The sequence below is a fragment of the Colias croceus genome, chromosome 17 (assembly GCF_905220415.1).
Source record: "Colias croceus chromosome 17, ilColCroc2.1".
Classification (NCBI taxonomy): domain Eukaryota; kingdom Metazoa; phylum Arthropoda; class Insecta; order Lepidoptera; family Pieridae; genus Colias; species Colias croceus.
The window spans coordinates 7835177-7861510 of NC_059553.1; the positions used below are offsets into that span (position 1 = coordinate 7835177).

The window sequence follows — 26334 nt, forward strand, 5'->3', positions numbered from 1 at the left end:
GAGTAAGGCGACGATTTTGGTATCTTGGAATCTTGCCAAAGAAGTTTCACTTCTGACACGTGTGCTCGACACACACGCTCTTTTTTTATTTATAACTGAACCATTATTGTAAAACAACTGAATTCTAACAACTATTCAAATAATAATATAGGTACTGACTGGTGAGTTATATGAAAGATACGATATAGAATAGATTAAAAAAGGACGAATAGAATTAGATTGAAAAAGGACGTTTATTACGTTCGTTCGTTACGTTCTTTTAAAACGTAGGTATATAAAAATTCGTTTAAAATTTAATAACAGCTATATAACATAAACGTTCTTCGTCCTTTTTCAATCTATTCTATATCGCATCTTTAACAAACATATACCAATTAAAAATTTTATTATTGGTATAGAGCAGTTATGTGAATGAAAAATACATAGTCTAATATTATATTAATGTGAAACTGTCTGTTACGCTTTCTCGACTGAGGACCGATTTACATGAAATATAAATTGAAAATAGCTGAAGATGGGGTCCAAATGAGGCACTTAGAAAAAAATCAACTACTAAAATCTAACCAGTTGAAAATGTTTGGTGTTAGTACAGATAATATTATATAACAGCTATGTCGTGGGTTCGTTCATGAGACACAGCAAGAAGTATAATAAAACACCTACAGCATGTCCAAAACTTAGAATTATTAATCATGCTGATGCTGATTTCAATATTACTGGAGAGTTTCTTTCTCTTATAACGATTTATTTGTGACCAACATCATTTAAATTTGACATCTATAAACAAGTGACTCGTTTATTCTTACATATGCTATAATAGTGTGTGGTGAAGGTGTTAATCTCAAAGAAAGTTAGGATATAAAATAAAACAAGATAATTAAATATAATCATTTATTATTTCATACATGATTCCACATCAGTCATAGCGACAACAAGGCGTGCCTTATTTTGGAAATAAATAACGCTCTATCATGATATGTTCCCTGGGCTGGCATCTGATTCTGTTACATTATGTGAACAAATATGGTTTACTCTGAAAGCTCATGTGTTACATCACATTACGGGACACTAAAGACTTGTAATCTGATGTTGGATTACATTTCAACAAAGAGTGGCCATCTGTATAACGAAAAACGATAACATTAACTTTACAGCGAACCATCAAACTGTGCACTATAAGGCCAGAATAACAAAAACAAATAAAACACCAAATCGAAAGACGATGCAGTGGGAACAATCATGCGAGTTGTCGATTACGTAAATCATGTAACGATACAATAAGTAGCGGGCATGTCATATACTTTGATTTAAATAATAAAGTAATAATTTTTCTCTATGATAAAAATAATATCTATGCCTAGGCAAAATAAGTGATCTAAACGTATATATATAAACTGTATAAAGAAAATAATATTTGGTTAATCGCTCCAAGACCACCACCGGCGGGCAGCAGACACCGAGCGCAACCGCTCTGTAGCGTGCGAGCACGCAGTCAACTCGACCTTAACTAGTAACAATAAATAAGTGTACAAATTACATGTCAAAGTGTATACATACGAATAATATAAGAATAATACTAACAACGCGATAGAAAAAAACTGTATAAACTGGACGTAAATTGATTAACATGAAAAAACTTCAAGAAAATGATCGTGTGTACATCCGTGACTAGATACAAACAATACATTCACGATGTCTGCTGCTAAGTAAGCTATATAAAATAATACTCGAAAAAATAATAATACTAAGTCTAATATTGGTAAGTTCGTCGTTAAGTACACGAAGAATGATCTATCGTAAAAGCTAATGAGTTACATACTATAAACAATAAATGCAAGGGCATGGTCCTCGCGTCGCGGGCGACTATAATCGTCACCGCTAACACTTTTGAGCTACGCAAATAAATTATGCTACGAGAGTCAATATTGCAAAACATTCACTACATCTCCGAGAACATTAAACTACGAAGTATACTTGAAGGTTAATGTAACAACTAGCTCTAAGCCTACACCAGTAAGACTACGGGCGAGCGCCCTCTACGTGGAACGGTTCACTAGCCTAAAAAAGACTCTAGGAGATAAAAACTACGCCACCGAACTACACGTATCCCTAACACGGAAAGCTGCACTATCGATCGCATCCAACAACGTAAACAATAAAAATCGTAACACTTTTTAATAAATATTTTGTAAATTTTGCCTTATTAAATAGAACGCCGGCGGACCCCCGTGAGCAAAATTGAGCAACACCGAATCCTGAAGACTTTTCATATTTAATACGAATTAGTACGTAGATAGGAGATAAACGAAAGAAACAGGGCTATATAGTGGGGGGCCCGGGCGGGGCTGGACGCAGGTGGGACGGCTGCGGACACTAACGGAAACACTACGCATACAACTAGAACAAGATGGACGAAAGTAGACGCCGGAGGGCCACAAACACAACAAACGTATCAACTAGAACAGATTACATAGTCTTTTTGCGCACAATGGATGGAAGTCGATTCATTTCATTTTCTCTTTTTTGATTTCATCGTGGACGTTCTGAATACTCGTAAACGATTAGAGGTCTCTATATGTACACATATACCGCTCTTATAAATATGTATAATAATAAAAAATAACGTCGCGCGGTCCGCTTCTTTAGGTGGAACGCGATAAATAGAAAACTTCATTAAAATTCGCTGACCGATCCCGGTCGCGGTATAACGGCGAATAAATTCATTCGAGTAATAAAATACACCGATCGCGATACAAAAATAGTCGTCGAGCGTATAGAATTTGCGGGGCAAAATATATTTAGGGGTAATTCGATATGAAAATATTGGGCAAGGACAGGACGCGTGAGCGACAAGCTAACGTTCGCCGTCCGCCGGTCGGCAACGCGCGTCAGAACTTTTTAGAGTACACATTTTTTTTAAGTTTTTTTCTAATAACATTCGTCTAAGCGTAAACTAGTATAATAAGTAGAATGTTGGATCAGACGCGCGTTAGCCTCTGGGCGGGGGCTGACAGTGGGCGGGCGGCGAGTCTGTCGCAGGGCGGCGCGGCTGCACAGTTTGACGGTTCCTTGACGCTATCGCCGCGGCGCCCCGCCCGCCGGCCCGCTCTTACATCTAAGATTAGCTTAGATTTTATAAAACGTACAAATAATTTATTCTAGAACGACAGTAAAAAAGTCCACCGGTCGGTAGCCGACCGTCCGTAACGTGTAGTATAGAAGTATAAATTCGTTGCGCGCCGGCCGAGTGCGGGCACACGGGCCGGCGCGGGCGCACACCGCTCGCTCTAGCGCGATACGCGGCTTGGCACTAACACTTGAACTCCCGGACAATTAGAGCACATATTGCGTCAGTTAAAAAGTCTCACAACGCAATTGTTTCCCCCACGACCTTGAGTGTAGGGTGGGAGTGGTATCCAGGAGTGGTATAGCGTGTGGTGGTGGTGGTGCGCGCTAGTGGTGCAGCAGCGCGCGCAGGGCGGCGGCGGCGGCCTTGAGCGCGCGCACGATTCGCTAGAAGTCCCGCGGCCGCGCGCGCGCAGTGCCGCCCGCCTTCGGCACGCGACGCGTGCGCATCTCGCGGTCCACCTGCACACACACACACACACAATGTATTATTATTAGCATTATAAGCATTTTATTTCATAAAAACTATTTTAACGATTTAAAGTTTTTTTTACCACACTTTAAATATAAACACATTAACTGTACCTGTTTATTATGTAACCGGATGCTTTGAACGCGATTTTAATCCACTTTTACTGGACAAATTTAATTCATACTTTGTACCTTTGTACACTTATCGAGGATTAATGACAATACAATAATTTCATTTGTTCATATTATGAAAAGATTTTGCCCGCCAGCGCCTGCGTGTGTATGTATGTATGTATGTGCGCACCTCCAGCTCCTCGAGGCGCTGCGTGAGCGAGAGCTTCTGCTGCACGGCCAGGCGCAGCAGCTGGTTGAGCGTCTTCTTCTCCTCCTCCGCGCCCGCCAGCGCCTGCGTGTGTATGTATGTATGTATGTGCGCACCTCCAGCTCCTCGAGGCGCTGCGTGAGCGAGAGCTTCTGCTGCACGGCCAGGCGCAGCAGCTGGTTGAGCGTCTTCTTCTCCTCCTCCGCGCCCGCCAGCGCCTGCGTGTGTATGTATGTATGTATGTGCGCACCTCCAGCTCCTCGAGGCGCTGCGTGAGCGAGAGCTTCTGCTGCACGGCCAGGCGCAGCAGCTGGTTGAGCGTCTTCTTCTCCTCCTCCGCGCCCGCCAGCGCCTGCGTGTGTATGTATGTATGTATGTGCGCACCTCCAGCTCCTCGAGGCGCTGCGTGAGCGAGAGCTTCTGCTGCACGGCCAGGCGCAGCAGCTGGTTGAGCGTCTTCTTCTCCTCCTCCGCGCCCGCCAGCGCCTGCGTCAGCTCGTCCACCTGCGTCACGTACTCCTCGCACCGCGCCGCGAACATCGCGCGCAGACCTGCACGATTTCATCAAATAATGTGTTTACATTGATAAATACGTTCATTTCTTCCCATACCAAAAATTGACAAAATTATAATGCCACCCCCCCACCCAATTTTTAAACAAATATTTGAAATTTATTTTCCCACCATAATTACCACTTAATTGAACACTACTCACTCGAGAAAGTAGCAGCGTCCTCCTTGAGCAGCCTCAACTCGTTCCTCAACTTGAGCATCGTCTCCGTGACTATCGTCTTCTCCGTCTCGTACTTCGACTTGAGGTTGGCGAGTGCGACCTCCGCCGTGTTCTTGTTCGACTTGAGCACAGTGCGTAGTGTCGCTATCTGTTCCCGCTTCGTTGAGAGCAGGGACTTGAGTTTGATCACTTGTTCCTGTAGTTCGCCGAGCTCCGCGCCGCGTTCTTCTGATTCCATCACTGTGTGCGAAAGTTTTGATTAGTTTATGGTAGAGAACGAAATATGGATAATAGACGAACAGTAATGCACCGCTTATCATTACTGAACATGATATATAAACTCTATATTGATTTTACTTTTTAATTCTTACAATTTTAACTTTACTTACAACGAAAAAACGTTTGAAAAGTAAAAAAAAGGGGAAAATAATACCTTACCTTAAAATCAAATAAAACTACAAATAATTGAAATCAAAGTTCAAATAATAAAAACTATTCTATATACAAATAACTAAGTCTAAATAATTATTTACTTATTTTCTAATAATGTGAAAGCGTTAATAGGAAACACATTTTACCCAAATTGACCAATAAACCTATTAACGCAATCGCAATCTAAATCTACGAACTAATTACCAGTACACAATCTACAAAGGAATCTACAAGAACAGGACATATCTTACATGGGGTGTTCACATAACGTATTGCAACAAAAGAATGCATGCAACAAAGCTTGATCGTAGCGACTCTCTCATATCGAACCCGTTCCGTGGACTCTTCTTCTGAACACTACTTCTCTTAAAGTACAAGCTCTTGCCATGCAAAACTGCGTCTTTCCACACTGCGTGAAGGTTAATATCGCATCGCAGGTAGTTAGACTTTCTAGCGAACACAAAAGGGGAATTCCTAGATGGAAATGATATATTTGGCTTCGATATACACTGTCGTATGGACACCTCCTGACTTTTCGAACGTGGAGTGTCAAATCTCTCTTTGTATTTGGCTATTTTTTCAAAATGATTTGCAATTTCCTTAACAGTTTTCCCTTCACAGACATTGTTTTTGAATGCTGTGTTGTGTTTAATTTCGAGACAATTTAGTTGTGTTAAAAGATCGTTAAGTTTCTGTCTCGTCTCTGAGAATCGTAGCTTTGCGTTGCTCTGCTCTTTGATTATTTTAATTGGTTCGTAGATAACACTTCTTGCTTTCAAGGTAATATTACAGGATGTTGCGTCTGCGGGAAGGAATGATAAATAAAAAGGGTGGAGAAAATCGGGTAAAATAATGAAGGTTTGAAGGAAGGAATTGTTAGAAGGAAAAATAAAGATTAAGTTGTGATTGTAGGGTTGCTAATCTGGTAAACGGAAATTATTTGATTATAAATTATTATTAAATGCTGCTAAATCTGATTCAATACTTTAGAAGAATTGAATGTCTAAAAAAATAGATATGAAATATCCTATTAAAGGAGTCTATTGCCAAGCGCCTGTCGAGATCGAAGCGTGTGGGTATAGCTTGCATGTCGTTCGTTTGTATGAAGTTACAATACTGTTAGATAGTATTGACATGGCGCAAGTGCTTACAGTAAGTGTATACGTGTATATGTGCGCTTGTGTGCAGCTCGTGTATCACTACGACGAGTGTATGTGTGTGCACTGACCGATCTGGTTTAATATATATGAATGTGCATCTATAATGTATGTGGGTGCATGTTTGGTTTATGTGTGTATATATGTACTGACCGGGCTGGTGACGGAGTCGCGAGTCGAGCGCGGTATCTAATGCAGCTCGCAAGTGAGTGAGTTGGTCGAGTAGCGTATCAGCGTATCGCGCTACACTGGCGGCTGCGCGTAGTCCTTCCAGCTCGCCAGCCGCTAGCGCCAGTGCTTCTTCGTCCCCGCCGCGGCCTTCCGCTCCTGCACCTGCATCAAATAAATTATGATAAAAATATATTGAATTTATAGCATGTAAGAATTCTTCTATAAAACATGCTTGGCATTGTAGAAGTTCCTAGAGCACCATATACTATATTTAAACCATGTAAGGGAACTCTCCCGTCGCGTTGCTTCAGGTTGGAGTCGAATTTGAAAAGCCACAAAAGCTTAAAAGGCCATTTTCATTCAACTTCTTTTAATATATTATTTGGGTTTGAAACCTCAAAACTGATTTATTTATTATTATTTAAATCTGGTGCTTTCCGGTTGGCCCAATTTAAATTTACTTTCATTCTGACAATTTGAAGGTAGTTTACTTTTTTGATAAAAATAATTACATCACAACATTACTATCACTAAACACATTACCGTCAGTCTGGTGCGCGTGCTCAAGCAGCAGGCGCTCGGGCTGCGTGCCGTTGACGGCGCACACGTGGTGGTACAGCTGCGCCAGCGTCTCCGCTGCTGATGTGAGTGCAGGTGCAGCTGAGGAGAGCGCACGACCCGCTCCTGGAAACATATAACAAATTTTACTATTTTCTTACGTAAGTTGATGAGCGGGAAATAAGATACGATTCCATAAAATAATATAACAGAAAAAGTTGTTAACTCGCGGGAAAGTGTTTTTAACACACACATTTGACATTTTTTGTATACTAAATTGTATACATGTTCGTGTGTTTGTGTGTATCCACACGTACGCGTTTTTAAAAGTGTATGCGCAAGTATGCATACGCACATTGCTATGCGTGTGTATGAGAATGTATGTGTGTGTATCTCTATATGAGTAAGTGTGAGTATGCAAGATTGCATATTATCTCTATATAAGTATGTATGTGTATTCATGTGTGCATATCTTTATATGAGTACGTTTGAATATGCATGTGTGCATATGTTTATACAAGTACGCGTGTGTGCACTGACCGCCGGCGATGGCGCGCAGCAGGTCGGCGTCGGCCTGCAGCGCGGCGCAGCGCAGCTCGGCGTCGGCGGCGCGGTCGCTGAGGCCGGCCAGCGCCTGGCGCTGCAGCGCGGCGGGCGAGCCGGCGGGCGCGGGCGCGGCCAGCAGCTCGCCCAGCGCGTCCGCCAGCGCGCCCACCTCGCCGCCCGACACGCGCCACCACGTCAGCCACTTGGCGGCGCGCGCGCTCACTCCGCTGCTCTCCAGCTTCTCCTCCTCCTGCACACACACACACGCGACATTAAAAAAAATGTAATTTCAAAAACACTCAAAAATGCATGTTATGTTTGTCTGTAATGGGATCTACATCATGCATGCTAATTATGTCTACTCAAAATATATTATACTAGCGGTCCACCCCGGACAATAAACATTCCAGGATATCATTATTAAAAACACTGTCTATTTCATCATAATTATCAGTTTCGATTCCAAGCTTCAAATATGGATTTTTCAAAAATCTGATCATACAGTTTTACTTTTCACCAAAACGACCTCATCACTCCTCTCCTAATTTTCCATACTCCTCCCACACATTTCATTTCCCACACCCAGTTGCAACATCCACCCTGTATATTCCACAAGTACATAAAGCCGCCCACTCACGAGCGGGCCGCACTCCGCGTGCAGGTGCTTGAGCGCGGACACGCGTGAGGCGGCGCGCTGCAGGCCCGCGCGCAGCGCCGTCGCCGCCGCGCTCTCGCTCTCCGCCGACGACTGGGCGCTGCGCAGCGACGTCGACAGTTGCGCCTGGAAACAATTATTGGATATGAAAAAGTATAACAACATACATTTAAATCAAATCAAATAAAATATTTCGTGTGTATTTGATTCAAATAAATAAGATAGGACGCAGCGCAGAACGATATATTGTTTCCTATAAAACTAACTTTTTATCATGAATTTAAAGAAGATATCAACAATTTTAAACAGAAATTTCAAAATCCATCCAATATAAATTCTGTAGCAAGTAAAACGTCCGGCATTGTATACCCAAACATATTTGTACAACCCAAACAAATTGGTCCTTCGAGACCTACATATAAATCAACTTACATTCTCATTGTGTGCCTGTTCAAGCTGCTTCTCGAGCCGCGATATCTCGTGCAAATGAACTTCTGAGAACAGATCAGCATGATGGTCTACCGCCAGCTCCGCACCACCAGAACCGCCCGCTTCGCCCTCGTCCTCTGTGCCTTCATCTGGCATACCTGGAAAATAGAGAAAATAATATGAGCCTTTTTCAAATGGACAATAAATTGTGTAGAAAACTAGAAACAAATAAAAAAGTAATATGCGTTTCGGTAAATGATTAAGACAATTAAAATAAGTTTTTTTTATTAATAAATACATTTACTTTTAATAACTCTTAAAAGGTTTTTAATTACATTATAATCTAGCAGTGATTTATACTTCAGACATTTTGAGTCAACTCGAATTCCTTACAGAAATAAACATAATGCTACGAATTAGCATTATGTTTATTCCTTGATTACTCTAAAACCAGTGTGTATTATATTTACCTCGTATGCTGTACGCCAAATTTGTGATGTTATACGCGGCTTCCCTACTAAGATGTGCGTCGAGTTCCTTCTTGGCGGCGAACTTAGCTTCCCTCTCCGCTTGCAGCGCTTCAAGCGCTTCAGCGAGTTGCCGTTCAGCGATACGCCGCAAAGCCGCTGTTTCGTCAGCGGCTGCGCGCGCGTTTTCCGCTTCTTCCCGCAACTGTCTGACTTCATGTTTCAAGCCTTCGAATTCGACCTAAAATTAATGTACTATTAGTGTTTTGTTAATAAAAACTGATGGAATTCAATTTTATTTTATTTCATATATCCTCCTTCCTTGTGGCTCTTCTCTTTTTTTCTGGGAACACAGGATAAGTTGATTGCTTGGGTCATTTCATATTTAATGCATAGTAAAAGGGCAATTGCTTCACTTTAACCCATTAAAGTTGCGCCCTAAGGCCGCACAATTCACTCTTAATCATACTCAATTGAATAAATCAATTGCTATAGACAATTTTTAACTCCAATTAAATGTTTGTTTAATTCTGAATAATTGGTTGTACCATCATTAGTCAAATTTTTATTGATCAATTTTGGTAAGTAAAACAAATTGAACCAGAATAATGAGAATGCATTTTATCAAAAAGAATAAGACGATAATCGGACTCCTAAAGTTACAAACATCAAATATAGTCAATTTTGTAACTCTCCTCCTATTTAAAGTCACGTGAACAAATCACATGGTATTCACACACTTTTCTGATCACTTCTTTTACTTTCAAATCTCAATACCACTCATACACTAACCTGTGATGATCTCAACGCGGAGACTTGCTTCTGCAGCGATATATTCTCGTCTTCCAAATCCCCGATGTCCAACAGAAGCCGCTGTTCCCGCTGCCTCGCCTCCCGCAGCTCCGCACGGAGCGCCGCCCGCTCGGACTCGCGGGTGGCCTTGTCGGCGCCCAGTTCTGAACTTTCAGCTAATAGTCGATCCCGTTCGCTGATTACGCGTTCTAGCTCGTGACGTAGCTGGAAATTGAGAGTTTTATGTTATTTTAGAAAATGCAGAAGATTTAGAAGCAGTCGGTTTTATATGAAAAGGAATAGTAGGGTATGCCAACGGCGTGGATGTTTCTCCCTTTTATTCCAATCAATTTGTTATTAATTTATCAAAATAATATTAATCTTTTTTCATATATAACTATTCCTATACCTATTATTATATATATAGTACTAAGTTTCCGCTCGCGGCTTCGCCCGCGCAGTCTAAGAAAAACCCGCATAGTTCCCGTTCCCGTGGGATTTTCGGGATTGCGTCATTTTGCCAGGATAAAAAGTAGCCTATGTCCTTTCTCGGGTATCACAATAACTCCATACCAAATTTCATGAAAATTGGTTCAGTAGTTTAGGCGTGATTGAGTAACAGACAGACAGACAGAGTTACTTTCGCATTTATAATATTAATAGTATGGATAAGCTATTATTGTAAAAAATGATAAACTATTCAAACTCATTAAATGAAAGGCGCAAAAAAAAAAAAATTATGATACGATAGAACGCAACGGAATATCAAGAAAAAATACGTCATAATATTACATAGAGCATATTTTAAAACAAAATAAAAACATTGAATAAAGTTTACAAGGAATAATGCCGCTATAATGCTTCAGTGACCTTTCGAGATTTCTTGGAAAATCTGAAGTTCAGGAGCTCTCAAATGAATCCTTGTTAGTTCGAAACTTTTGTTATATTCAAACGATAATAAAAACGACAAGCGTCCCAGAACACAATTTATTGTTCAAAAAAAAACTTCACAAATCAAAAACGGACTTTGCAACATCTGTTATTCATGAATACTCATTACTTTGCATTTTAATCTCGAACTGAAGTCGAAATACGAAATGTGAACGTTTAAATTTTGTGAGTACTAAAATTCACAGGTGAACAATCGCCAGTTGTAATTAAATACTCACGAAATTCACCATCAGTGTAATGAAAGTACTCTATTCAATTTTCACTGTAAATGCAAAGTTTAAGTCAAAGAAAATGAGGTCAACTCTTCATGTCTTTTTCATATTTTACACGGTTTTATTTTATACTATGTCATGAATCATGATGAATATCGTACTATAATGTTGTCTCATTCAGATTTCATTACTCATTTCATAAATTAGTTCAGTATTAAAATAAAACATTCATAACATAAATACCATGTGAGTTATAATTTAAGTTTTTGAAGCCAATTTATAACCAAACCACCCAACCCAATTTTTTTTTTGAGTAAGTACAATTTATAGAGTACGGTGGTTCAATTTAATAAACGACTATAATATAGAAGTAGATTATAAAAATTAAATTAACTGTCTGCATTTTATAGGCATCAAAATGCTATAATCCCAACGAGAATCACATTCTAAACTTGACCTAAAGCATATCAAATTAAGGCGGATAATTAATCGCGGAGGTTAATGCAATTTGTCCACTATGGCCGTGTGATAGAGCTCAATAGGTCATTCGATTAGCCTAACCTGTCCGACGACGTAGCACTTAGTTGATTAGTGTCCAATTTTAGCCTAGGCGCGGCCCGACAGGGTGCGACTGACAGTTATTAAATTTTCATTTGGAAGGCAGGAGCCAGGAAATGTTGGTAACATTTTTAAAAATAAATCGTACGTTTAGTCATGTTTTTAATAATGCTTGGGGTTATGACTTATGTATACTCATATCATAAAGAGCAAGGATTTGAGTGTTTAAATATTTGTAATTGTAATGATTGAAGTCAAAAACTACTGAACCAATTTCACAAATTTTTGAGAGGCTATATTTTATTTTTGTCTTATCCTGGACTGAGTATTTTTACTTGTATTCAATTTATTTGGTCAAATACAAAAGTCGAGAGCAATGAAATTGAAATCTATGAGCAGCATACCACGTAGAAAAACCGTATAAATAACAAAAATCAATTGATTTGCCATAAAAAATAATGTATTGACAACTCTAGTCGTTTTGAGCCAGTGATTCGACGTAATTTGTGCCACAGCTTTTTTAACTTCATATTGATATTTTAAAACGTGCAATTGATATAGGCAGGCTATTTTATTATACTACTAATTTAAATTGTAAACGACCTTAATAACTACATATCTTATTTAGGCATGGTAAAACATGAATGTTAAGGTGATTGCTACGATCTGTTCCCAGCCAATGTCCCGCTAGATGGCGCTGAATTCTACATTTCTAGTTTATTTGAGTTTTTGCGAAATTGGAAAAGATTAAGGTCGTAGGAATAGTCATGGCGATTACTGAATATTATATTTTATTTAAATATGTCATATCATTGCCTTAAAATCCACCCAATTCGGTAAAACCATGCGTTTTAACATCTGTCATTGCATACAGGGTCGTTTACACACACAGACGTATACAAAAATGATAAAGATTGAACTCTAGATGGCGTGAATGTAAAACAAGTTTGGCGTGTATGTATTTGAGTAGTTAGTAGCATATTATATTCTGAATTTCTGATCCATGCCTATTCACTCAAAACTACCTAATAACACTAATGATATGTAACAGTAAATTATTTCAATAGGTAGGTATTTGAACATTTCCCAACAAGACGTAAGAATAATTATTCGTAGGTATACAAGATACAATAACAAATCTAATACACTATTTATTATTTTATTATTTACTAGCGGTCCGCCCCGGCTTCGCCCGTGGTACATGTTTACGTTTTCTCTCCATAAGAAGTAAGAACCATCCTCGTACTTCAAGGAATATAATAAAAAAAGAATTATCGAAATCGGTTCAGCCGTTCTCGAGTTATGCGCTTACCAACACATTTTGCGATTCATTTTTATATTAGACTAGCGGTCCGCCCCGGCTTCGCCCGTGGTACATGTTTACGTTTTCTCTACATAAGAACCATCCTCGTACTTCAAGGAATATAATAAAAAAAGAATTATCGAAATCGGTTCAGCCGTTCTCGAGTTATGCGCTTACCAACACATTTTGCGATTCATTTATATATATATATAAGATTATGTGAAAATAACCAGGAAGGTGAAAAACATATTTACGAAAACATAGTAACATAATATGGCTGTCGCTACAATAATTATATTTCAATTTTATCTTTTTATACCTAGTAGAACTGGCCGACGAATAAAAAAAATCGTATTAGAATACAATATATTACGGAACAAAAAAAGGATTGTAACTGAATTAGGTAGGTATGTTTGTTTCTGGGCGCACCGTTTTCGACGACGCGACGCGACGCGCGACGTAAGCGTATAGGTATAGGTACCTACTTTGCTAAAACAAACTAATAAAATTGTGTGTCTGTCTGAAAATTCGGAAAAGCATATTTTGCAAGTTTGTGATTACTTTGATAGTTTACCGATTTATAATAATTGTAATTGTAATTGTATAATATATAATTTGCAATGTGGTGAAATTTCATAAAAATCACGGGCCAATTTTTTGTTTTGAATCCCACCGAAAATATAATTGCGTTATTAGAATAATTAATTACTATACCTACCCACGATCAATTATTACAATATAGTCTCAAATGCATACTAGAGAAATATTGCAATTTGATTCAATTAAAATGCATAGCATACAAAAATAAATTCACAACACAAGAAATTCCGCGCGCAAATCATAGCGCGTGTCAATGAAATCAAGAATGTTTTATATCAAGCCGACGGCGACGCGGACGAGCGACGACGCGACGCCGAACAAAAGTACCTACGACGGACGACCACGCTTCGAGTTGCCAAACACACAGCCAAACAACAATAATGAGTAATAAATTGTTTACAAAAAAAACAAGTTTTCCATTTTTCTGTATGAGTAGACAGAACTTCAAAACGCCACCTGCTACGGTTTATATTATGAACGATGGTTATAAAAATAAAAGTTATATTTGTTGGTGTAAACTATTTTATTGATCAATAATTTTGGAATTTAAAACTGTCAACATTGATTACAATAAAACGCAGTTTTATTTTATTACACTATTGTTTTTTTATCAAAACATGTATTTGAAGTACCATATAATATTATGCTGATCCAAGCATTTTCACTCAAAACTAATATCACTAATGATTTGTAAAAGTAAATTATTTCAATATACATTTCATAACCAACAAGTAAGAATAATTATTATTATTATTCCTACCTACAACAACAAACCTAAAACACTATTTACTATGGGAAAATAACCAGGAAGGTGAAAAACATTATATTATTATTTACGATTTCGACGCACTCGACTTTTAGTAAAATATAGTAGGTAAACATAATATTATGGTTTTGATTTTTGCTACTAGTATAAGAAAACTGCGTGTTCAAACTACTTGTTTGTCTGTCTGAAAATTCGGAAGTACTTTGGTAGTTTACCGATTTATAATAATATTGTATATATCGTTGTTTAAAAAATATTCAAACACAATAAAATATGATATACTGATTTATCACTGGTTTCAGTGATGAACTGATGAGTCAATGTTAGCCACTATACTTTCGTCATACGTGTGTTATGTGTATGATTGATGTGATTTGCAACGTGGTGATATTTCAGAAAAATCACGGGTCAAATTGTCCCACCGAAAATATAACTGCGTTATAAGAATAACTATACCTACGATAAATTATACATAATACAATATAGTCTCAAATGCATACTAGTGAAATATTTTATTTGAATCAATAAAATAAAAAAAAAATAAAAAATAATAATAATACAAAAATAAATTCACAACACAAGAAAATCCGCGCGCAAATCATAGCGCGTGACAATGAAATCAAGAACTTTCGAGCCGACGCGGACGCGACGCGGACGACGAAGGAGCCTAACAAAAGTACCTACAATCATAGGCGGCTCGTGACAAAATTGTATGGCCGTGTTCACTTGAAATAAAACAACGAAAATAGGTACCTACAATAGCGTTAGCAGTACAAAAAAAATGAGCACCACATTATAAATGTCTATTTAATATTTATACACTAAAAATTATAGAGTATTTCAAAACGAATTCAATTATTATTTAGCAATAATTAGAAAATCCCCGAATTTGCATTCGTGATCGTATTCATAGTGTTTGTCTACACTAATATTATAAAGAGGAAAACTTTGTTTGTTTGTTTGATTGTAATGAATAGGCTCATAAACTACTGGACATTTTACCAATGTTTGCAAGTTTGTGATTACTTTGATAGTTTACCGATTTATAATAATTGTATACTTATATCATTGTTTAAAAATATTCAAACACAATATGATATAGGTACTGATTTATCACTGGTTTCAGTGATGAACTGATGAGTCAATGTTAGCCACAATACTAATCACTTTCGTCATACATGTGTATGAACTATGATTGATGTGATTTGCAATGTGGTGAAATTTCATAAAAATCACGGGCCAATTTTTTGTTTTGAATCCCACCGAAAATACATATATTACTAATTGCGTTATTAGAATAATTAATTACTATACCCACGATCAATTATTACAATTTACAATATAGTCTCAAATGCATACTAGAGAAACATTGCAATTTGAATCAATTAAAATGCATAGCATACAAAAATAAATTCACAACACAAGAAATTCCGCGCGCAAATCATAGCGCGTGTCAATGAAATCAAGAATGTAATTTATATCAAGCCGACGACGACGCCGAACTAAAGTACCTACAGTACCATTTACCTTCAGTGTACAATACAGTTTACAGACCTACGACGGACGAACAATAATGAGTAATAAATTGTTTACAAAAAAAAACATAGTTTCTAAGGTCATTAGTTTTATTTTATTTTATTGTTATTTTCTTTGAACGATTGGAAATGAAATTACTCAATTTTTACATAGAACTTTGATTTATTAGAATTATGCTCAAATTATGTATAAGATAACGAACGCGAATGCACGACATCTAGCGCGTCTTATGTCTAAACATCGCCTTTCGTTTAGACATTGACGCGCTAGATCTGTAATAAGTATATAGTCTATGCGCTAGATGTCGTGCTTTATGTCGTGTTTCGCTTGGCAAAAGTCACGCACACTACTGTAGAAGTGTCAAATTTTTCCGGTATTTTACTGTTGTTTTTCTAAGTAAATATTGTAAATTATTGATTAAAAAGGTCGAACGCGCACACATTTCATTATAGAGAAGTGATAAAATGATTAGTTTTAAAGAAATAGTGTCTGTGTTAAGTGTTTAGAGGTAATCAAAAATGTATGGAGGGACGGTCGGAACATCCACCTTAATCATGGAAAATTTTGTAGATGCATCATGCATGCAAAAGGTATAATGTCGAGAAGTCATAACAACCTCTCATGTAAAAGGCAATGAATGTGTAATTTGGGAGTCCATTGAATGCAATACAAGAATTTCATTCAAATTATCATGCATAATTCAGAGACCGACCTAGCGCTCTCGTCGAACAGAGTACCGGTGTCGAGAGTCATTAACATCGCGAAACGAAAATGTTTGCATTTTCTAACATATTTTAAATCGAAATTGATGGAGGAATATTTTTAATAACTCTTTTAATGAGAATGCCGCGGATACTTGAATGTATGAAAGCGATCCAGCTGTCTTCATAATGAATCGGTTTTAATTGGACATTGTACGCGCGGGTAATTCGGGAGCAGTGTTTTAGTCTCTGGGGAGTTCTTACTGCATATTAAATCCTCTTCACATCAACTTAGCTGGAATATGCTCGAGCATAGATACAAATGCATAATTAAAGCAATAGCAATGAACTTATGTTTAACGAAGTAACTTTTCATTTAAGAAGACCATAATGCAAAGTATTGAAAAGTAATCTATATACATATATAATAAATCTGTAGAAGGGTCAATTCTGTACATTGAAAATATTTAAAAAATAAATACCAGGGGGTGTTACTGGATCGATACCAAACCCAAATATGTGATTAAAAAATTTTTTGTCTGTCTGTCTGTCTGTATGTGAAGGCATCACGTGAAAACTAACGTTCGATTTCGATGAAACTTGGTATAATTATACCTTATTATCCTGGGCGTAAAATAGGATACTTTTTATCCTGGAAAAATACGTAGAAAAAAATTAATCTTAATTTTTCAGTTTTATCATAGACGTTGTTCTGTAGAACCGCGAACACACGTTGCGTATTATTATAGGCCTAGCCGTATTTGGGTCCAAATTCCAATAGATATTTATAAGATGTCACTGTCAGAGTTACTCAAAATGGAGAAATAAACCATCCACGTGAAGATCGACATCCGCGCGGACGGAGTCGCGGGCGGAAGCTAGTTTGTAATAAAGTAGTATGAATAGGTATTTACTTGGTTGGCGTTTTTCCAAGTCAAATATTCTAACATCTCTCGTACCCAATTAAATTAAAATATGTAAACCATTCCAATGCATTTCATTCATATTTGTATAATGTTATATCCAACATACTTTTCTCAATACCTATCGTAAGAGAACTCGAACTTAATTAATTAATTAGCTTATTTTTTTTATACAATAGATGAACGCTTTGCCCAAGTTTAACCAATAATAGTCCTTTTAAACAATGAACTTATTTTTCTCAAAGTATACCTATTTTCCCAAAAGGATACCCTACCATACATCAATGTAGCTCTTTCTGAACAATATTCGCAGATATTACATAGCACATTTATAAGTAAGATTTTAGCACACGACCGCAACCACAGTGTCAGCTGATGAACAATATATCCCTGGTGTAAATGATACTGTAGAGTCGTATTACTTGATGCTAATATATCTTTATTCTATTGATGGATAGCCTTGAGTGCCAAATACTGCTGGTGTCAAATTTAACTTTAGGAGGAAGAAAAATTAATTGATAAATGTAAGGGCAAATAACAACAGATTTCCCTACTGAGAATAAACTTACACGAAAGTATAGTGAAATGTTTATGCCATGAAAACGTTACAATTAAAAAAGCAAAATGATAGCCAAGAATTTCCTTATAGCTAAGGTTTCCAGATATAAAACAATAAAAACCAATTTTCTTTAAACTTTTATTACTATTAAATTCTCAGTTGAAGTTAAGATGAGTCGAAAGGTGTCAATTCTGTGAGTGAAAGTTTACTTCATTATGAAAATTGAATCAATGTTTTAACCGACCACATCTCATATTCATATCATGAAGCATCCGCAATTGCTAAAATAATAATTAACGAACACAAAATACTCTAGTTTAGTTAACGTTTTACTATAATATGTTTCTTACGAGTACACAAAACTTTACTGTAGTTTGCTTTTTACTGTATGTTTCAGTTTAAACATTGTCCTATACTTTTCCTCCAATATTCGGATACGAACTCCTAATCTCAAAATAGCATATATCAAAGTATGAAAATTGTGCACAATTAGATTCCGCACGTCCCTGCCTGCAACAGAATGGAGGCTGGCTAATAAAATCCCAGCTAACTTTGTTATCTCGCTGACTCACTACATTTCCATCGATAAGGCAATCACGTCACATTCTCATCGCCATATGCGACGAAATGCGAATTGTTATAATATGTACCTTCTATAAAAACGCACGTATAAGGTATTTTTAAAGTTCTCTAAATATTTAAATAAACGTGCGTTTTAGAATGTAAATTTGTTTATTCTGATACCCCTTTTTACTAGTGATAAGATTGGTTCTGTGATTAAAAGATTAAAATTATACGTACGTTGCATATATACTGACAATAAGCATTTCAATAAAAGTCCTTTGAGACCTTTGACCCGAGACAAATAATAGACCGTCAGTCATATAGAGCCGCATAGAAACAGTTAATCGGGTGTCCCGCCCTTTCACTGTAGCGAGTCAAAGTCAGTCTGTGATGGCGTTATTTTAAGTGCATATCCATCGCTACAGAGGACGGAAGACATTATAGTATCCATGCAAGATGCACTCAATGAGTCAGCAATAAACCAACTCAAGTGATAACAAAATTGACCTGGATGTTCGAAACGCTAAAAGAAAATCGTGCAATTTTCAACAATCCTTAATTGGAATCAATTTAGCTGAAGAACGGAATGCGAATTTTTTATCAGTTTCGTTGTATGAAGTGATTAATAATAGTAAATTATGGAGATTCTACTTATTTCTATTCGTGGAATTGCTTCCGATTTTTCAAATTCAGTTACATTTATGTACTTTTAGCGTGGTAGATTGTAGTCATGATGAATTAACGAGCGCATAACAATGACGGCTAAGTTTAATAGGACATGTAATCAAAACTTTGAGCGGGGACTTAATTAGAAATTAAACAGATCACTATAATTCATATTAGATCACACATATGATAAACGATGTAAAGCGACGTGCAGAACATTTATGGATGTGGGATTTAAGGTGACGTGAATAATTTCTGTACTACGAGAAATCTCGATGTTTAGACTATAAATGGAGCTTGAAAATAATTGTTTTGGCCGTTCTCCAACAAGCAAACGTCAACAGAGTTCCATTAACCATGTCAACATAGCAGGCGCAAGTTTGACAAGTGCCTGCGACAGGACGTGCTGAATTACATGTACATAACAAACAATGTTTTACAAACAGTACCTCTTCACCTTCGCTCATTTTGTGATAAATGATGACAACATTGACGCACTATAAGCAACCCACACGAAAATCTACACGTTCGAATCGAGCGACACTTTAACAGCACAATCACAGCGAATTTCAAAAACTTCGCACCATTGAGTAGCGCGGGAACATGTGAATCAAGGCCGGGTGAATAAAAATGTATTTCTGGACCAGCACTATGGACAAAACGTTGCGCTTACGCCATTCGGGGCGTTACATCACGCCGTATAAAAGTCCTTTTCGTTTGTTGAAAAGCGATTAATATTACAGTGATTATATCCGAGATAATCGCGGCGATATAGGTTATGAACTCTACTGATAAAACGATCTTTTTGTAAGATGTTACAGTGCGTTCTAAAACAAGGTCCCGCGCATACTGGTCGGGGTCTCGGGATGATTCACATCAATTGCTCTCATTTCATTAGACGGACGTAATTCGTCAAAAGTGTCTGCCTAAACCGACTACTAACAAGATAATGACGATGACTAGATTCACAAAAATTATTCAAAATTCCAAATAGGTATATACAATACATACCTACCTACTAAAATATTAAAAAGAGGAAATATTTTTTATTTGTGTTCAATATGCTCCAAAACTATTGCACCGATTTTAAAAATTCTTTCACCAGCAGGATATTACTTTATTTTTGAGAAAATTAAATTATTTTTATCCCAGATCGAACACGGAGCCGGGCCGAGTCTGCAAGGTTTTTACGAATTAACCCAAAAAAGGCGCGATCGATTTTCAAAATTCTATAATCATTAGAATCTACGTTTTTAAAAATAAGCATAACCTTTTTTTTATCCTGAGTCACCCCCGCCGAAGTGACTAGTTCTTTATAATTTTATACTATTGAGAACCTTTTCTAACGAATTACGTACATAAAGGTAATGTTATTAAAGCCGTAACTCGTTATCAGCTGAAGTATTTAAACTTTAAAGTACTCGCGAGTCGCGAACTCGCGAGCAATAAAAAAATACTTTTTGCAATATTTTATATTTTTGAATAGGTATGATAAATTAAGTTTAGAGGATGTAAAAAACCAATATAACCAAACCATAATTTTGAATTAGATGTCTATGGATTATTGTATTACTTAAATCTTATGAATTGTCTAAACATTCTATTATTATTCTCTTTATAAGAACCTTTTTACTCAACGGTCAACCAATAAAAAAATTTAACAAGTATCAGAGTAACATTAACTATTTTTAAAGTGAAACTTCTCCAGGCTCGTTGAGAGTAATATTTCAAGGTCGCGTTATGGCAATACCGTCACGTCATGGAGTAAGGCGACGATTCTGGTATCATTGATGATTGAATCCTGCAAAAGAAGTTTCGCTTCTGACACGTGTGCTTGGCACACACGCTTTTTTTTATTTTATACAACTTAAGTGATAAGTAAGTTAATAATATAATAAAAAAAACTTTACCTACTTATTCATTTAATTGGGATGTTGTATATAAAAATTCTTCAACCAGAAGTGATTGATGAGGAGTGATTTTACGAGAAAAAGAAAGTGGCTACAAAAGAAAATTTACTCACGACAGCTGTATTCTTTCTAAATTAATTTAGTTACCAATTTTGCGCATTTTGCATAATATTTAATACACAATGTACTTCATATGAGAGTCTTATTCACAAATAAGTTCTGAGAATATAATTATATAATTATATATATAATATATGAATGGCATGATTTCGATTATGCTTTTTGTGAAAGAAGTGAATTAAAACAAAAAGTTGAATAAAAAATTTTGTGAATTCATTTAATGTTCGTTCAAAACCGTTTGCATCGTTTTATTATCTCTTCTATGTAATATTATCAAAACTAGAATCTTCACATAAATTTTTTTGTTGATTTTTATTCAGAAAACCAGTAAATAATGTCACTTCGTCAAATATACCCTTATTATCCATATTCAATAGCAACAGGTGTGTGAACATATAAGATTCTTATAAGATTAATTTCTCAGATGGATACAATAAAATAGACAATGTAAAAAGTTCAGGAAAAGAACAAATCTATTTAATTAAAAAACTATAGTTAGATGTTAATTAATAACCCCGCCCCCGGAATCACAGACGCAATAGAAAATCTATTGTGTCGTGGACCGATCGGGCCGCTCAGGGCTCAATGGGTTAAGTAATGGATTGTTTAAAACTATCCATCATTTAAAGTTATTTAGTAATTTAGGCTATGTTGTGTGTGTCTATGTTGAAGTCTTAAAATAAATAAAATTAACCAACTTGCATAAATTATTATTTGTGTTATTACTTATTATGTTATAAACTAATAGTTTTAAATCTAGATTTAATTTATTCATAATTATCATAGAATTTACCTGTTTAGATTCACCCTCCAGTTCAATAATCTGTAGGGTGAGAGAGCTTTCCATAGCAGCGGACTCATTGAGGAGGGCATTTTCTTGTTCTATACCACTTTGTGTAGTCACTTTTTGTGTTGTGTCAAGTTTCATCAAAGCCTAAAAATTATTTCAGATATTAGTTGTGAATTAAATTCTGTAGCTAAACTATAGGGCATATGAAATGATCTCTAATTTGCATAAATTATATCTATGCCTGGCATAATTTATAGCAAATTAACTTTTGATTTGCTTAAAAACCAGTGTAAAAAGAAGCTTCCTAACTTTTTAGCCAAACTTCCATACATGAGGGAATACATAAAAATATAATTTAAAGTTACCGTTTGCACATTAATGTACTCATTAAGGCATGAAAAGTGAAAATACTACGGTATGTAGGCCATCTAACCTCTTGTGTGATATCCAACTCGTGTTTTGTGTTCTCGTAGAGGCTCTCCAGCTCGTCGCATCTTTGTTGCAATGCACTTTTCTCCTCAAGCAAAACTAACCCCAGCTGTGCCGACTGGATCTTCTCGCTACTTGCCTGGTCGAGTTCTCGACTCAACCTTTCGATCTCCGCCTTTAGCTCAGCGATAGATATACCGCTTTGAGCCGTGTCTGCCATTTTGACAGTAAGGCGGTTTCCTAGTTAAATCTTCATAAACAAAGTAAATAATTTCATAAAAAACAACGTTAAAACGTGTAAAATCAATGTTTCTTTCTACATTCTCCTAACAAAAGTATTGTAACGTCTTGACAGTTCACTGGATTCGACTTCGACAGGACACAGGTGTTAAAAACTTAAAAAGTGACTATGACAAAGCACAGACTACAAAAAAATAAAATGACATTAGAGATTGCAACGATTGCCAGGTATTAAAAAGAAGTTTTATTAATTTTCGCGATAATAATGAATTGATAATAATGTTTAAATATGTGTTTAAATATTTTTTATTTAAAAAAAATCCCTGAATGAACAAGAGAAGATTATTCATCCCAATAATTATTCTTAAAGAATGTGCACCATCCTTAAACTGCCATAATTTGGCATGTGTGCAATGGGCATATAAATGTAAGCAATGTTTCCACCCCTATTAAGGCTGCTTTGCCAAATTACATCGCCTATTTCTATGAAAAAAAGACGTGTGGCACTCGGGGACTGCCGCGGTAAAGCTATAAAGCTATAAAGCCGCGGTAAAGAGTAAAGTAATCAACTTTACTCTTTGAGCATAGCATGCCTTCAAGCCACACCTCCGAGCCGTGTCCGAGTCCGTCGGAGTGGGGAGCGTGAGGGTTTTCGTAACGGAATTTCTCGATTCAGTCCCCGTGCTCAAGGCCTGCGATTTTTAAGCTATGCAATAGCTTAAAAAATTTTGTTTTCTTTCTAAAGTCTAGACTTTCCCTGTTACCTACAAATTTTATAAAAATTAGAAATCGGATTAGTAACTTAAGAGATACAGTCATTTTTTCATGAGGTAATTCAACTTTACCCTCCTCCTAGTCTATTTTGCGTCTGGATTTATTTGACAACAAACGATTTTTACGTTAATTTGATGATATGTTAGTTATTTTTTAAGGGGAGTCCTTTCAGCGAAGCGGAGTAAAATTGGTTTGCAAGATCAAATTTTTCATGTATTTGCAATTATATGACGCTTCTAGAAAAAATAATCAATACACTTCAAGATATTTCCTAAAAAGTGTGCTAATTTGTTACACAACCACGTGTATTTTGTTCGATCATATAAAATCATAAAAATAGGCTAAAATAAAGATCGAAAACGAATTATTTATTAATGAAATTTCTGATTTTGGAAATAATTTTTATATAAGGATATGTATTTTGATGTACTGCAGAAAACGTGCTAAATTTTGGTTTTCTACTGAAGCCCTGTAATTATTAAATACATATTATATCTCAGAACTTAACGTTGCCCAGCGTTTTCTTTACAAACCGCGCTGCCCGCTACCCCGCCAGTCCTGATCAGGCGCTTGCTAACGTAGGACCTGTGTCAAATTATCTCCGCTCGATTTTAAGTTTTGAGTAAAGATAAATTATTGAAAATGGGTAACAAAACAAACAAAATTCGGAAGAAAGCAGTGTCAGTATCACAAAAAAGGACAGGAAAAGAGAACTAGTATGTAAATTGAGTAATATGATAAAAACGTAGTTACTTGATGCCACAGAATAAAAATATCAGTTGGTCATAAAGTTTCACCTCGTATGCTTTTATTTCAAAACGATAAAAGCTGCGTTACTGTGAAATAAGAGTTTAGTTTATAATAATTTGTTTTATATATATAATACTAGTGGTCCGCCCCGGCTTCGCCCGTGGTACATATTTCGCAATAAAAGGTAGCCTATGCCTTTTCTCGGGTATCAAAATATCTCTATACCAAATTTCATGCAAATTGGTTCAGTAGTTTAGGCGTGATTGAGTAACAGACAGACAGACAGAGTTACGTTCGCATTTATAATATTAGTATGGATTATTATTACGTAATTGGTGTATTATTTGCATAATTTTGGGGTATAATTATTAATTACAGTTGTTTATTTTAAGGAAAAAAACAATAATGATTATTTGTTAAAAAATAATTGATAATAGTCAAATAATAATGATTATTGACTAATAATAATTATTAATCACTACAGTAAAAGTTCCTTATTGGCGGGGTATATGTTCCATAAAATATATGCCTCGAATACAGAAACCGTGAATACGGAATGGTAATTATTATATGGGATTATAGGTTCTACGTTATACGTTCCTAGGTGACGATTGAGATTTTTTTCGTGTCTCATTTTTTTTAGTTGACATTATAAATTTATAAACTAGGAAGAGTGCAGTAGACGTTACTCGATCACAATTATTTTTGTAACGAATGTGAAAGACGAAACCTATAAAACACGCAAAGCGGCTTTTACTATAAACGGAACTACATTTAAAAATATACTTTATTTATTGAGTTATAAGGTTGCTTCCATTCTGTTTATTTACATTCTCAAAAACATCAATCGCGGCAAAGGCGGCTTGCGACAAAGGCGGCTTGGGTCAAAGGCCTCGGCGATATCATTAATTAACAACATAATATTATGTACTTTAGGCTAACTTGTAATAAGATCTATTTTACTTTCTTATTAGTCCATTTGACAAGGATATTGTGTTAGATACCTATTGGAATAATTTTATTATTATGTATGTACTTATTAAATCCGCGAATAAAAAAATTTTTAGTCGCGAATATAGAAATTGGGTCGCATTTTTTTAATTCCCGAATAGTGAAAACGCGAATAAAGGAAGCGCGAATAAGGAACTTTTACTGTATAATAGATGATAATAGTTAGTTCATAATCATTGTTATTATAGTTCATTGAAAAGTTACATTTGGGGTTGCGTTTTTTAGGAGGACGCATTTTATTTTTTTGATGTGTAGGGGGGGTTAGTGTGAAGCTATCACCAAGTTTGTGGGGTCGCCACCCTTGTCCCACGGCCGCCATCTTAAAAATAGCGCTTAATATGGTTTTTATGATATATCTCTTAAACTATTAATCTGATAAAAAAAAATTGTCAACATTATTTGTTGCAAATTAAATTTTCTACAATTTTGGTCCAGTAACTTTTTGTCATAGAACTATAAATAAAAATGTTATGAGTGAAAATGTTCAGAAATTAGCGATATTTATATTTTTCAATAAAACTTTTTTTTTTATAATTTTACGAAGAAATAATATCAGACCATTTTTGTAGATTGTTGTAGTATTGTAGTTATATTGTAATACACGCGCTCTATACTATTCTAATATAATACTCTAAGCTTCTACTGGTAGCAGCAAGTAATATTTATTAGTTACACCAAGTACTTCCATAATTATGTTGTGCTAATTAATAAATTCCTAGTACCTACTTATCTCAGTTTATAAAGTTGTAAATGATTTCTTTATTTACTATTATATTTACAATCTGACACAAACACTTTTACATTGCTTACATAATAAAAATTGATCACAATTTACTTTTGATATAAGTATTTTACACTGTGGCATAGCGCTAACGTTACGAAAAACAAACGACGCGAGGAGCGCGAGGAGCGCGTGTCACGCGAACGGCCCCGCACACCTCACCTCCAATCTTGCCTCGCGTTGAAATACCTCGCGTTAAATGTGTCTGGCAAGATGTAAGAACACTGTAAGAACCATGAAAACTGTCCGGCTCTTGAGTTAACATCTTTTTATACGTCTCCAAGTAACATATTATATAAAATTTAGCTTTAAAACTATAATGAAAGTTAGG

At 36.1% G+C, this 26334-nt stretch overlaps 1 protein-coding gene across 2 annotated transcripts; it reads right to left on the bottom strand.

Moving 5' to 3' along the window:
* Positions 1-877: 877 nt before the first annotated feature.
* On the bottom strand, positions 878-22815 carry LOC123699029 (protein bicaudal D). Of its 2 annotated transcripts, XM_045645884.1 has the most exons (13): positions 22452-22815; positions 22022-22162; positions 9860-10084; positions 9071-9308; positions 8604-8758; positions 8154-8297; positions 7511-7766; positions 6956-7096; positions 6395-6574; positions 4635-4892; positions 4406-4470; positions 3902-4271; positions 878-3588 (listed from the first exon to the last, which is right to left on the bottom strand). In XM_045645884.1, exons 1-13 carry the CDS (start codon positions 22665-22667, stop codon positions 3365-3367), a joined length of 2613 nt encoding a protein of 870 aa, XP_045501840.1. In that variant the 5' UTR covers positions 22668-22815; the 3' UTR covers positions 878-3364. The 2 variants fall into 2 exon arrangements, with proteins under 2 accessions (XP_045501840.1, XP_045501841.1); XM_045645885.1 differs by lacking the exon at positions 3902-4271 and having other exon boundaries at positions 3514-3588; positions 4304-4470.
* Between the last annotated feature and the right edge of the window lie 3519 nt (positions 22816-26334).

Excerpts from the sequence above, each read along its gene's own strand:
- LOC123699029 (XM_045645884.1), bottom strand. The coding sequence starts at position 22,667 with ATGGCAGACACGGCTCAAAGCGGTATATCTATCGCTGAGCTAAAGGCG. Across the intron at positions 10,085-22,021 it reads TGGAGGGTGAATCTAAACAG|CTACGTCACGAGCTAGAACG; the intron begins GTAAATTCTATG and ends CTCAATTTCCAG. Across the intron at positions 3,589-3,901 it reads AGCGCCTCGAGGAGCTGGAG|GTGGACCGCGAGATGCGCAC; the intron begins GTGCGCACATAC and ends GTGTGTGTGCAG.